This window comes from Glycine max, chromosome 5 (assembly GCF_000004515.6).
Source record: "Glycine max cultivar Williams 82 chromosome 5, Glycine_max_v4.0, whole genome shotgun sequence".
Taxonomy (NCBI): Eukaryota; Viridiplantae; Streptophyta; class Magnoliopsida; order Fabales; family Fabaceae; genus Glycine; species Glycine max.
In genome coordinates this window covers 41,736,927-41,750,573 of record NC_038241.2, presented here as the reverse complement: position 1 = coordinate 41,750,573, position 13,647 = coordinate 41,736,927, and the positions used below count along the sequence as shown (strand labels likewise).

Sequence of the window (13,647 nt, the reverse complement as noted above, 5' to 3'; positions counted from 1 at the left end):
CATTTTTTAAACAAACAAAAAATGAAATAAACGTGGCACAGGTGGGTCTCTCTGCTCTGATCTTTATTATTGGCACCAAGGGAATCCATGAACGTGCATGCAGCGTGCCTAAAGAACTGCTTGGAGAATTTCCTGGCACAATTTTTGCAGTGTTAATAATGAATGAATCGATGAATTGATACATAGTTACTATGGCTATAAAATAATTATCTGACTGTGTATGTAACCGTGCGTGGATTAGATATATACATATGTCGACACTAAGCTAATATAAAATTCTCCCTTTGACTCTAGCACATGGCTTTTACATGCTCTTTGAAACCCTGAATTTCCGTGTACTGTAATTTTACCCTTCAAAGGGCGAGGTATAATTAATCTCGTTGATTTCATTTAATTTATTCTCTAGTAAACTGTTACATACATATTGAATAAAAAGTCTTTTTTTTAGTAAGAACTTGTTTTCTTTCGCTGGTGGTTGAAACTTTCCAAGTAACTCATAATAACTGCCAGAAATCAGAGTTGAGCTTGAGCAAGCACATGCGTTAATGTTAATGGCAACCACCCTTTCCTTCTCCTTTCCCGTGTTCCAAAGCACTCCACTATCCAGAAGAGTCTCAATCTCATGCCACTCATCCAACTCCAACAACGAGACTCTCCGCGTGGCCTTCGCCGGCGGCGGCACCGGCAGCAACGTGTACCCGGCGGTGGCCATCGCGGAGGAGCTGAAAACCGCCAACCCCACGTGCCAGTTTCTCTTCCTCTGCACCCCCGACAGCGTGGAAAGCGCCGCAATCTCCTCCGCAGGCTACGACTTCGCCTCTGTCTCTTCACCACCCCAAAACCTTCTCTTCTTCCCTCACCGTCTCTTCAAGTCTCTGATCCAATGCCTCTGCCACCTCCGACACTTCCAACCCGACGTTGTTGTCGGCACCGGCGGCTACGTCTCTTTCCCCGCCTGCCTCGCTGCCAAGCTCAGAGGCACCAACGTTGTCATCCACGAACCCAACTCTGTCCCCGGCTTCGCCAACTCTCTTCTTTCCTTCTTCGCTGATGCCATCTTCGTTGCTTTTAACTCCACACTCGATAGTTTCCCGAGGAACAAGTGTTTCGTGTGTGGGAACCCGGTGAGGTTGTCTATTAGGAACCTCGTTTCCAAGGTGACCGCCATGTCTCATTTTTTCCCCGGTTCGGATAGTGGGAGCAGGATTTTGTTGGTGCTTGCGGGATCTTTTGGCGCCAATGCAGTTAACATTGCGATGCTGAATTTGTATTATCAGATGCTGAGACAGGATAGTGGCTTGTATGTTATTTGGCAAACTGGGGTTGAAGCCTTTGATGAAATGGATAGTCTTGTTAAAACTCATCCACGCTTGTATATCACACCGTAAGTGCCATTTTTTCTTAATCTCAAACTTGTTTATGAGTATGTGAGGGAGATTGCATTTTTATTTTTAGAGTAAGGTGATTTAATGATTTAACTTTTGATCACTCATTTGGAACCAGACTCATTCGTTCATTCATTTGCACACATTTTTATTTGTTGGATGAAGGTTGGATTGGACGACTCATATATTATCTCAGTCAATCAACTTAAAACACATTCATCTAAAGGTTCTGAATTGAAAAGCAAATGCAGGAAACTCACTCATTCATTGGTTCCCTCATTATAGAAAAAGAACCATCAGTTGGGAAGTAAGAATAATATGGCATTGGCACCTTATTGTTCCAAGTGAACCATGCACCTGTAAATTGAATGCTGGTCTTGTTATGTTGAATTTGATTGTGTTTAATTTAAATGTTGAGCGACGGAATTGTTTTTTGGATAATTTGATAGAGCACAACAGCATTATTTGATTTAGTTGCAAAAGGCTCGGTTGTTGTAGTGGAATTAATCAATCAAATTGACCCCTTACTTCTTGGTAACGACAAGCTCAAAAAATATTCAAGTAATCCTTTGTTGTAAATGCTGTGTGACTCTGACTGCAGAAAGAGAGGGAGAAAGTTTTTTTTCGACTTCATGATGTGAAAAATCATATTCTTTTTCTTTACTTGAATAACAAAAGTCAAACCTACCGCATGATCCAAAGTTCAATCAACTATCTTTAGTGCGCGTCCTGGTGTGAGACCACTCTGCCCAGTGCTCATCAGTGCTTTCTGAAATTGACATGAATGGGAGTCCTTTTTTCTTCACTTCAAAACCATCACCAAGCTGTTTTGACGTTCTTATGTAGGATCAGCTTAAAATTCCTTGATTCGATATAGTGGATACTTAATCTAAGATTTATTTTTTCTTTTTCTTCTATAGTCTTCCATCCATAATTTCTGTTATTTGCATCCACATATTACTAAGTAATAACGAAATTCACTAAAAATTAGTCATAGTTCTGTAGTACATTCTTCAGCAACGAATAGATCATTTGTTAAAAGCAATCTCTAATTTTGCCTGCATCTTTTTTTATTTCACTTGCAATAGTGATAACTAATCTGACGTATCCCCTTTTATGAAGGTTCATGCATTGTATGGGTTTGGCATATGCAGCAGCAGACTTGATTGTCTCCAGAGCAGGTGCAATGACTTGCTATGAAATATTGGCAACAGGGAAACCATCTATCCTGGTAGTTAAATATTGTGTGTAGTCGCTCGTTTCATTCCTTTTGATTTTCATTCAAGCTTTGAATTATTAAAAAAAAAACATATTATTAGTCAATTTATTCAAAACTGAATGTAATAATTCAGCAAAAACTAGAAGAAATTGGAACCAAAGTAGAAAATTTGGGTAAAGAATGGATAGATTGGAGGAAAATTTTGACAAGGTTTTTTTAAGAAATGAGGAAAACTAAATGATGGGTAAGCATGCAAATGGATCTAATTCTTTTTTTTTTGGCCAAAAAAGGAGGAATATGAGGTGAGTTGTAAGAAGACGTCCCAACTATGTTGGCACCCCAACTTCAACTCCCCTGGAGCCACACCCCTCAAGTATTATTGCAAAAAGGAATACCATGTTAAATTTCAACTTAAAACCAACCAATCGACACAAATTGAAGTTGTTCAACAGATATATATATATAACTACACCTCAAGAACTAAGGCAGGCGATGTGAGACTTCCTAACAAATACATCTCACTTAAGATAACTTTAAGAAGGCTTTGGTTACAAAATTTGGAGGAACAAGAACAGGGAACCGTTTGAGAGGTTGAACTTGGACAAAATGGTTCTGTGGAGGAATACATTGAGGCCTTTGAATTGGTTTCCTCTCAAGTACAACAATTACCAGGTCTCCCTTTGTGGACTTCAATCGGAGATTATGTGTCGGATTCATATTTCTCATCCTCAATCCTGCATTCAAGCCATGCAATTGGCAAGAGACAGAAGAAAAGTTGACTGAATCACACATACACAGCAACAAAAATAGGGGGTAGAAAAATAATTGGCAACAAGATGGTGCAGTAAGGCTTGCAAAAAGTATTATTTCATCAGGATGGGAGACAAATACCAGAAGTGCTTCTTCTAAATCACCAGGAGATTAGAGCAATGGGCAGAATCAAAACAATTATGGGTCAAGATTGATTAACTCTTTATGGAATCATAAGGGGTCCTCTTCTACAAATACAATGTACACAGTGAGAAAAGGGTTGTGTTTTTGGTGCGGAGAATAGTTTCATCCCTTACATGAATGTGCAGAGAGACTATTAAGATTAGTAATTTTGGGAGATGATGATGCTCTAAAAAGGGTAGCAATAATGGGATTAGGCGCAGTTATGACAGCTATTGGCAGAAATTAGGAATAGTTAGATATTATTAATTGTGTATTGTTTTATTAGGTTTAGTTATGTATTTTAGTAGCACTATAGCAGTTATTTTTTATATGGCCTGATGGGGTTTGATTTCCTAGTCGTGCGTATGGAAAAGATTTGTTGGGAGAGACAAAACCCACTCCACTTCGATGATCTTTATGCCTTCAAGGTTAGTCTCATGGTTTTTGGTTGGTTGCAGAAAAAAAAATGGCAGGCAGTTATTAAGTTTTATAGCAGTTATTACGTTGAAGTAAGTCGTATAAAAAAAATGGTCTGTAGGCTGTAGGAAAGGAGCGGCTAGAAGAGAGTATTTGGTAGTTCTTTGGACAGAACTATTCTTTGTAGGAGTTGTTGCAGCTCTAGGACAGCCTTTGCTGTAGTTTTCTGTTTAATTAGTGTGTCTAAATCTCAAATTTCAGTATTATATCAGTATAAAAAAGCACTGCTCGTGTGCATGTTTACGTTCCAACAGCTTCCCACACTGCTCTGTCATTAGAATTCAAATACAATACATCTTAAAGAACTGAGTCTGAGAACATCATAAGATCTAATTTGTACATAACTCAATTGCAGAATTTGTGGATGGATGCGGAAATCGTATTCTTCTTCACAACAGTGCTGGGTATTTATTTGGACATGAACCATATACCATCCCCTCAACTAGTATAACGGTAGGCTTTAGAAATATAGTAACAAACTAAGCAATTGCTGTACTTTATATTTGATGTGCATTTCAATCATGATGTTACAATGTCTGATGCATAACTCAATTTCCATGTTTTCCATATTTTGCAAGAATCACATATATAGCTTCCTTTTAAGTTGGATCTGCAGCTCATATAAAGGAAAATTGTGACCTTTTTTTCAATTATTATTTGTAGATACCCTCGCCAAATTTCTCTGAGGGGAATCAGTTCAGAAATGCTTCCTTGATGGCAGATTTAGCTGGTGTGACTGTTATAACTGAGGATGAGCTAGACTCAAGTACTCTAGCCATTGCAATTGAAAAGATTTTAAGTACGTAGTCTTCATCTTCAAAATGTCTGTTATGTGTTAACAATTTCAGTTTTGGAAATCATTCCAGAATCTTTCGTGAATCATGCCATATGCTTTGATGATAAATAAATAAATAAATAAATCACCAAATTACTGTCTCCGTGACGTCACTTATGTCATACAATTCTTTTAATGGGAAATCAGAAAGATAAAGATACATTAAGATTAGTAATATAGAAGATCTCAAGTTTGGAGTACAAAAAGAAGAGAATTAAAGGTTGAACCGGTAGTATTTGATGGTATCTTCAATAATGACCTGTTATTTGTTCAGTGTTGAACCTTTTCAAGGATAAACAAGCTGGATTTTAAGATTATTCCTCGAGACTTGGACCAAGTCCAAAAACAAGATTACCAACAGTAATAATCTTGTGAAACTTATGCGTAGAAAAATTGTTGTTCTATAACCTATTTCTAAAAGGTTATCACAGACAAGGGCGATATTTTTACTGATTGTTCGTATACTTTCAAATTTCAATTAATGATGGCCCTATGGCGTAAATTGTATACTCTGACACGATGCAGTTACTGGCTACCAGAATTGATACTTGAAGTTTGGGAAAGGGTTAAAGAGTAAATAATAATTTACTTTTTATCTTTTAGAACAAGTTCAAGCATTCTTTGACCCCGACCATCTTTCACCGTTTCTGCCTGAAAAGTGAGACCTAACCATCTTCTGACATTTCTTGTTTCTTACTCCTGTTTTTTGGTCTTTCTTTTTTTTCCTCCACTTTCGTACATTATATTTATTTCTCATAGTTGTCTCCTAACTCTCCCATTCAGATCTACATCATAGTTTGCAATATGCCTACTCTAGTACATCCTAATTTTTAAATTATAAAATTTCCCATTAATATAATAGTATGTCACTGATTAACACCTTTACTGCTTGCTGTTTGTATGAATTCACCATGTTCTTTATATAATTCTAAAATTCAGCATTTACCTTTCTGAGTTAAATGTACCTGCAAGAAGCAATATGTATCTCTTTTTTTTCTTCTTCTTTTTCCTTGTTTATTGATTTGGAAATTGAAATGCATGATAGGGGACAAGAAGAAGATGGAAGATATGTCTGAGAGGGCTCTGAAGGCTGCAAACCCCAATGCCTCAGCAGAGATTGCAAAACACATTCTCTCCCTTGTAAATCTATCTACCAAAGAGAAAAGAAATACGGCAACAAAGTAGAATCCTAGCAACTAGCATTTCATGGTGGTTGAAATAAATTCATGCTTACAACTGTAAGCTTTGCTTGTGGGCCAACAACACCGATAGAAATTTCAAGAAGAAAGTTGCACTGCTCTTACAACTTGATAGCATATTGCTAGGAATGTGATATATGATAATGATAATGCTGAGAAGTATGCGAGCTCAGCTCATATATCACTGGCATTCAAATGAGTAAGAGACCAAGGATTGAGACTTTAATTGCTCATGCAGGGATATGATATGACATGAGAGTTGTCTACTTTTTATTTATTTAATTTTGTGAACCATTATGCATGGAGTGGTCTATTTTTTGTGGTTCACATCGAGACATCCTCGTCACTAACAAAGTGCCAAGATGAGTTTGTGTTTTCATGACTGCCCATGTCGATAATATTTGGGAATAAGGAAATGAGTGGTCTTTAAGAAATGAGTTCCATGATGGTGAATGTATTGTAACATTCAATTCTCCAAGCATATGAAAACTTTGTCAGTTGAAAATGAAATGAAGTTTTATAATATTTGTGGCTCACCTCGAGTTTAGTGCTTCCAGTTTGCCTTAATTGGAGAGCTGATATTCATCTTTTAAAAATCTTCTATTGTTGATCTTAATCTTTGCAAAGTTAGTTTTTTTTTAAAAAATACTTTCTATCACCATTTATTAACATGCCTGTATCTAACGATATTATGTTACAATATCGTGTTAGAACAATAGTTTATATCACAGCTAATATATGACACATTTCCATAAGTAGTTCCAAAAATCAAAACCAACGAAAATAAATTACTTGTAAAGATTTAAAGAACTAAGATTTATTGAGATTAAACACATTTAAAATTTTATTTAATTATTTTTATTTTAGACTGATGAAAAATGAAGGATAGAGAAATGGAAAAAATAATGTAACTGTTTTATGAAGAATGGATGTAACCCTTGTCTTTGCAAGTGCTACACAATGAAATTACTTAATACGTGACAGACTCAGGGTTTCTATACCATTTGTGAATCAATTCATTTTAATATGCAGAGTAATTTTCCCATAAACAAGTTACATAATATAGATATTGCAACAGCCAACAAAAACTATCACCATAGGATTCAAAATGGATAGGCATAGTTGAGGACAAGCATTCCAAATAAGAACACCCTACTTCGTCACAGACACAACTTCATTAAAAACCCAAAACAAAAAAATAATAATAACTGCTCTTAAGCAAGGCAACTCTTGCGTATAATATGCAAAGGTCTCAGCCCGAATATAAACCTTTACTCGATAACATATAATTGCCGATTCCTCGCAGAGGATGCAGGAATTTTGAAAGATGAAATGATAATTGACAGCAAAGAATGAAAACTCTTGCTTGTATTGGATATGAAAAACTATACACAAATTTATGGATGAGAATGGAAGCTGTCCAAAAAAACAGAAGGGTTGAGTCACTCAGTGTCGAGCCGCAACTTGTTGCTTACATACTGGGCAGAAATTTTTTTGTGCAACCCATTGTTTTATACACTGAAAGTGATAACTGTGCTCACAATTTAGCCTCCCCAACTCATCACCCGCTTCATACTCCTCCTGAACCCAAAAGCAAGATAAATTATTTTCAATCTTTAAACACATATTAAAAAGAGAAAGCAATGTAACAATTTAATTCGATTATGCAAACTTACCTGACAAATGCTGCACTCTTTATCTACTTGAAGCTTTGATGTATCATCCCAAAATTGAATCCTAGTCTTCCTTATGTTCCGTCCCATCTCATCTTCCTTGAGTCCAGTGTTCACATGACCAATTCTCTCACCAAGCTCTAGCAATTGCTATCAAACACAAACCAGAAGTTTTGACACATATAAAACAATGTGCACGGACAACATAGCATGGGGATATAATATTGTACAAGAAAATAGACATCTTTACTTGAGGAAAAAATCACCTCATAGGACATGTTATCAACATCCAGTCTCCAGTCTCTGAAATGATCATGTGAATTTAGTTGTCCACCCATTAGTAGACTCCCTTGAAGCATCATTATCTTCAAAGTGCAAGCAAAAATCAAGATACACAATATTAGCTTAACTGCCACAAAATCTAAGCAAAGACGTGATTGGATATAACATAATACTCCTATGTACATGCATTCATTATAAAATTATAACTTGCACTAACAAGCCTCTGTTACATCTAATAATCCAAAAACATAGAAACCAAATTTTGTTTGGCCAACGACTAGTGTGGCTACTCTGTAAAGGTAACATAGGTTATGCATCAAACTATATCTATTCAACATATAACAGGACAACCAACTGTAAGTAAATTGCCCAAATATAAGCAAAACTAAACTAACTTCAATGCAATTTGTGTCAGTTAGGAGCAACAGTTTTGGAAATTCATGTGTAAACATGATATGTCAGGTGTCTATTCTACACAAATTGGGTAAACCATATACACATCCACACATGATCATCTCAACCCAACTTAGAAACACAGCACTCAATCACAAAATACACTGTTTAACCTCCTGCCAATCTGAAGGAAATAAGGGATATAGAAAGAAGAGGGAAAAGACTCGACCACCCCAAGACTTTCATTTGGATTTCTTGGCCTATTGTGCAAATGCACTAGTAAATAAGTATTTATACAAGACGCCTCTTCATACAACATACATGACTCTTGGAAAATAAGTGCTTGAATCCAAAAGACACATCCATAGGAATCTCAAAATACATTAACTAAATAATGAATCATGTTTAAGTAAATGCTCCACTAAACCCCACTAACATAATTGTTCCGCTAAATTCCCTAAATTACAACATACAAAAAACCTTTCATTCTTAGCAACAAAAACAGCAACTTTTTTTATTTGCACCTGAAAACATGACTCGCTACATTCATTTCAAGGTGAGCCAAAATTCAATTTTATAATTTAGTGGCCTCAGCAAGCACATGCAAGTCCTATACGCCAAGTAAATAATTTGAATTAATAATTCCAAATTTAAACACGTTGTCATTAAAAAAAAAATCATGATCATTTGATAAGAACACACCAGATTTTTGCTATGAAACACATTCTCAATCGTACTACGCGTGCACTTAACATTAGTGACGACAAAGATAGAGAAAAGGGTATATGTATATTAGAGGCAACCTCAGCAAAGCCATCAGAGGAAGGATCTCTAACATGACGATAGTATGTAGCAGTTCCATAAGTGTCAGACGCAGAGCGTGGTGTGAAAATGTCAGGATCAGTACTGTCCAGAAAAGTGAAGGTCTCTGTGCGCCTTCCCACATACGATGATCGCTGCCAATAGTGTTCGTTAGTTGGAAATCATGTCAAGGCATTGTGAAACAAAAATTATGACCATACAGAATTCAAACGAAAATCCCAACTAATCATTCACGTGTCTATCTAAACCCATAAAAAACGGATCCATGTCTCCCACTTCAAAGGAAGGCTCCACAGCAATCCAATAATCAACAGCACTTCTTTGCATCTAAAACTAAAGGTAAAAAAATGGGTGCACGCGTTTTGAAATGGTGCCCCTAGGCTCTAGCTATTAATGACCAAAATAATTATTCCTAAAAAAAATCAATACTGAGTCATTAATTTTTTTAAAAACGATCATCTCTCTTGTTATTTCCACATGGATAATGAAATGAAAGAAGCATTAATGGATTAATACGGTGAATCGACCTATTTTCCTCGAATTAAAAGTTTTTAATGACTTAATTTGTACTATAAAGAATTGTTTTGATATTGAATAAGATGATCAGAGATCACATGCCGTTGAAAAAAGAAAATAAAAGAACAGCCTTAAATGAAAGCGATCAAAGACTTCAGGCCCATACATAAAATCTACCTTTTTTTTAACTTTGTCTTGTGTATATATTATTGTTGGGAATTTAAACATAACAAAAGTGGCATGGGCCTTCGGAGTGCCGATAAAAATCAAAGAAAAAAACACTTCAATGTTCATCAATGCAAAATCCAATGATATTTTTCTATCTTGCTACTAATTTGATTGATAAACAGAACCTAAGAAAATTACCAATCAAGAAAGGAATTCTTAATGCTTGCAAAAGATCGATTTGGTGGGGTTAAAAATGGAAAATTCATTAATGCAGGTTGTCCATAGAAAGCAAACCTTGTTCTTGATAGAAGACCAATACAAAGAAGAGGTAGAAAAGAAAAAAAAAAGCACTAAACTTTTCAACAGATTTAAGCACCAAATCATTGAAAAAGATCAAACATTGCAGAAATGACAATACCTCCCTGTGAGTGATCTTATCCACATCAATTTTCCCTCTTGCAGAAGAGACATTCTTCCTGGCCACAACACAATCAACAGAGGCAGCAGCATCTGTTGAGAACCCAATTCCAGGGCCACACCAAACATCTTGAAAATCCACACACCCTGGATTGGAACCTTCCAGAACCCCACCATGGAAAGTCTTGTTCTTGCTGCTTCTGTTGCTTCTCTTGTGCTTCTTTTTTCTTGTTTTCTTCCCTTGCCAATCGGCGGAGGAGCGAATCACCGCCGGCACCGACACCTGCTGCGACGAGCCAGCAGTGCAGCCCAACCCTCTGAAGGTTGATGCAGAAAAGTTGCTTTTTTTCTTGCTGTGGGCAGTGGCATTATTGGAGGTGTTGTTGGAGAAAGTGGAGAGGAGCAGGGAGGAAATGGTGGACTTGCACCTAGTGGATTGGATTATGGAAGGGATTTGAGGGTTTGGATCTGTTTCTGAAATGGGGTGGTGATGGTGATGATGGTGGTGGTTGAATTGGTTTCTGGGCCTTCTCCATTTGATGTGTTCTGCCACTGTAGGTGTTGTTGTGTTTGTGACAGGCATGGTTTCAGAGAGAGAGAGAGAGACACGAGAGAATAGAATGGGACTTGGGGGGGTTATGTAAGGAATATGTTTTAAATGATTATTTATTAGTTTGAAATAATGAATTTTAATTTGTGGGGTGCCCTTTTCTTCCGGGGTTGTTAGGTGGGCTCTGCCTTGTCTTGCTGCAATTGTGGGCATATGCTATACTATTCAATCACTAGCCTCAACCCTCAGGCCACACACTGGAATCTGTGACTCGCTTTTGTTTCTTTTTGTGCTTTTCAAGCTAAACTGATGCTACTTATCAAAAGAAAAGTTGAAAATCCTTTCCCCTCTCTCTCAGTCTCTTTCTTTCTCTTTGGAGTCTAGTGGGGGTGCTTTGGGGCCTCAATGGGAAATTGGCATCACATTAGTATAATTTAATTTAATCAAATATGGAATATCTTTCATACTACAGAAAGTCAGACTAGTCTACAGTACTGACACAAAAGTAAAATTTATTTTTTTTAATAAATTTGAAATAAACTGTGAATTTCAAAAATTATTTCTGCCTAATATAGCCATTAAAGGGTGGACACTGGACAGCATTGAAAAGGTTCCCACTCCCCCACAAAAATTGACAAGTCCAAAACCATAGATGTATTGGGATTATAGCATGTACTAGTACTATATTTTACTTACTGGCCCTGCATGGAAATGAGGTTATGGTGTTTTATAAAAAAAAAAAATAAACAAATGTAGTTATGGTGATGATCATGTGAGGAGCATTGAATTTTGACTCAAGGAATGTCTTCCTTGTAAAGCATCCTCACTGTAAATCCATGCAGATCAGTATTGTTTTCTTCTTCTCTGTATGGTTTCAATTCTCAAGGTCAAATACATGGCCAGAAACATTGTTTATTTGTCCCAAAAAAACTCTAGTGAAAAACAGTGTTAATAATTGGAGCCAAGTATCTTTCTTATATTCTATTGGTTGTAATTGGAGCCATGCAGAATTGCAAAATGAAAGCAAATGACTATAGTATGTTTGAAGAAAACAAAAACTTGGTAATTTATGATAGATCGCCATTGTTGGTGCAAACAACATGATATTACAGCTACTTTCCTCTTTGGGTTTTTTTTTTCCCTTTGATGAGTGTATTAGATTAAATCTCTCTGTCTTGAAAAAAAAATGACCCATGTTAGTTCCCAAAAAATGACCCTTGACCCATATGATGGTGTGTTCTCCTTTTAACGAAATGAATTTGGCACCAAAACTTAAGTAGTTTTTTTTTTTGTTTAACAAAACTTTGGTAGTTTATACACATATATATCTGGAATGTTTTCAAAAGGCGTATAAATGACCTTGAAATATTCAAAATAGATAGAAAAATGGGATTGGAAAGGGGGTACTGAACAAAAGCTAGGTGACAAAATTAAAATGATTCTTACAAAAAAAAATTAGTGTGTTGGATCACATCTTGGATTATGGGAAACAAAAGAATAATTTGTTATTAATGTTTAGCCTTAGATAGCACTATATCTTATATTATCTCTTAAGATCAAATAAGAGAATTTAACAACTTATTTTAACCCAAAATCTTAAGATTCAGATTCATAGATCTTCTTCTCACTTATATAATACTCAATTTTTTTATTTCTAGATGAGACTTCATCTTACTTTCATACTTCAATCATATATATATATATATATATATATATATATATATATATATATATATATATATATATATAAGTCACATAATAGTTTCTATTAATGGTGAACACTAATCACTTCAATAAATTATAAAATATGTGATAAATTCTATTGACCTTAAAACCAGACTGTTTTGTAATCTCAGAGCAAATGCACCATTTGAAGAGGGCCAAGGTAAATACTGTATCTTATATAGGTTCCTAACATGTCACAAATTTCTTGAAATTTTAATTTTGTTTTTTGCAGTAGTTTTGCTCAATTAACTTGAGATAAAGTGTTAGCATAATGGATTAATTTGACTCAATGCCTCAAATAATTTAATCCCACTGCTTCATAGAAGGGATAATTTCTTTCTTTTGGTTGGTAGATGGAACTTAGTTGTCACTAATTTTGGCCAAAATCAATTAGGGAAATGCAACATACTGCCATGCTCTCTAGCCTTGCGAAAACTATGATGGCTGAACACATCAAATCTAGCTGATGATTATTCATACTCCAACAAGATTACGGTGGCCATTTATTGTGCAAAAAGTTAGACAATGATCTTAGTATCTTTTATGATGCGAACTATTAAAGACAGAACAATATCATTAGGTTACAAAATAACTGATGGTAGCTGCAAAGCAGAATACTTATATATAGTCTCAAATTAAATGCAGATATCGATGCACTTTTTTTCTTTCTGAGTACCAACATGGCAACATCTACGGCTGCTCTATGTATGTTAGTCCACATAAGTATTAGAAAACGCTAAATTAAACTATAAATGGTTATTGACCAGCGCAATTATTTGTTTGAAGGAATAATGGGACCAAGACCTTTGAATGTAGCAAAAAGAATTACGTTTAAGAGTTCAGTATTTTTTACTTTCTGAAAATATTAAAAAAATAGTTTCTGTAAAAAAATATTTATTTTCAGTTTCTGTATTCTAACACAAAAACATTTACTTTTAATTTATATTCATAAAATAAAATCACATCATTTTTAATAAATATGGAGAAAAATAATAATTTATAAATACTAAAACTGAAATTCGTAATATTTTCTGAGACCAGAACCTATTTAAT

The 13,647-nt window shown here is 35.4% G+C and overlaps 2 protein-coding genes across 4 annotated transcripts; one reads left to right on the top strand and one right to left on the bottom strand.

Annotated features, from left to right (window-relative positions):
• The first annotated feature begins 252 nt into the window (after nt 1-252).
• LOC100808262 (UDP-N-acetylglucosamine--N-acetylmuramyl-(pentapeptide) pyrophosphoryl-undecaprenol N-acetylglucosamine transferase) lies at nt 253-6,600 on the top strand. Of its 3 annotated transcripts, XM_041015755.1 has the most exons (5): nt 464-1,384; nt 2,508-2,566; nt 4,370-4,467; nt 4,678-4,813; nt 5,895-6,600. In XM_041015755.1, exons 1-5 carry the CDS (start codon nt 546-548, stop codon nt 6,032-6,034), a joined length of 1,272 nt encoding a protein of 423 aa, XP_040871689.1. In that variant the 5' UTR covers nt 464-545; the 3' UTR covers nt 6,035-6,600. The 3 variants fall into 3 exon arrangements, with proteins under 3 accessions (XP_006580416.1, XP_003524354.2, XP_040871689.1); XM_006580353.4 differs by lacking the exon at nt 5,895-6,600 and having other exon boundaries at nt 253-1,384; nt 2,508-2,616; nt 4,678-4,814; XM_003524306.5 differs by lacking the exon at nt 4,370-4,467 and having other exon boundaries at nt 261-1,384; nt 2,508-2,616.
• A 517-nt stretch (nt 6,601-7,117) lies between these two features.
• Nucleotides 7,118-10,994, bottom strand: LOC100788837 (uncharacterized). Its single transcript, XM_003525163.3, has 5 exons — nt 10,321-10,994; nt 9,200-9,352; nt 7,988-8,086; nt 7,725-7,871; nt 7,118-7,629 (listed from the first exon to the last, which is right to left on the bottom strand). The coding sequence occupies exons 1-5, from the start codon at nt 10,900-10,902 to the stop codon at nt 7,495-7,497; spliced, it is 1,116 nt and encodes a 371-aa protein (XP_003525211.3). The 5' UTR covers nt 10,903-10,994; the 3' UTR covers nt 7,118-7,494.
• Between the last annotated feature and the right edge of the window lie 2,653 nt (nt 10,995-13,647).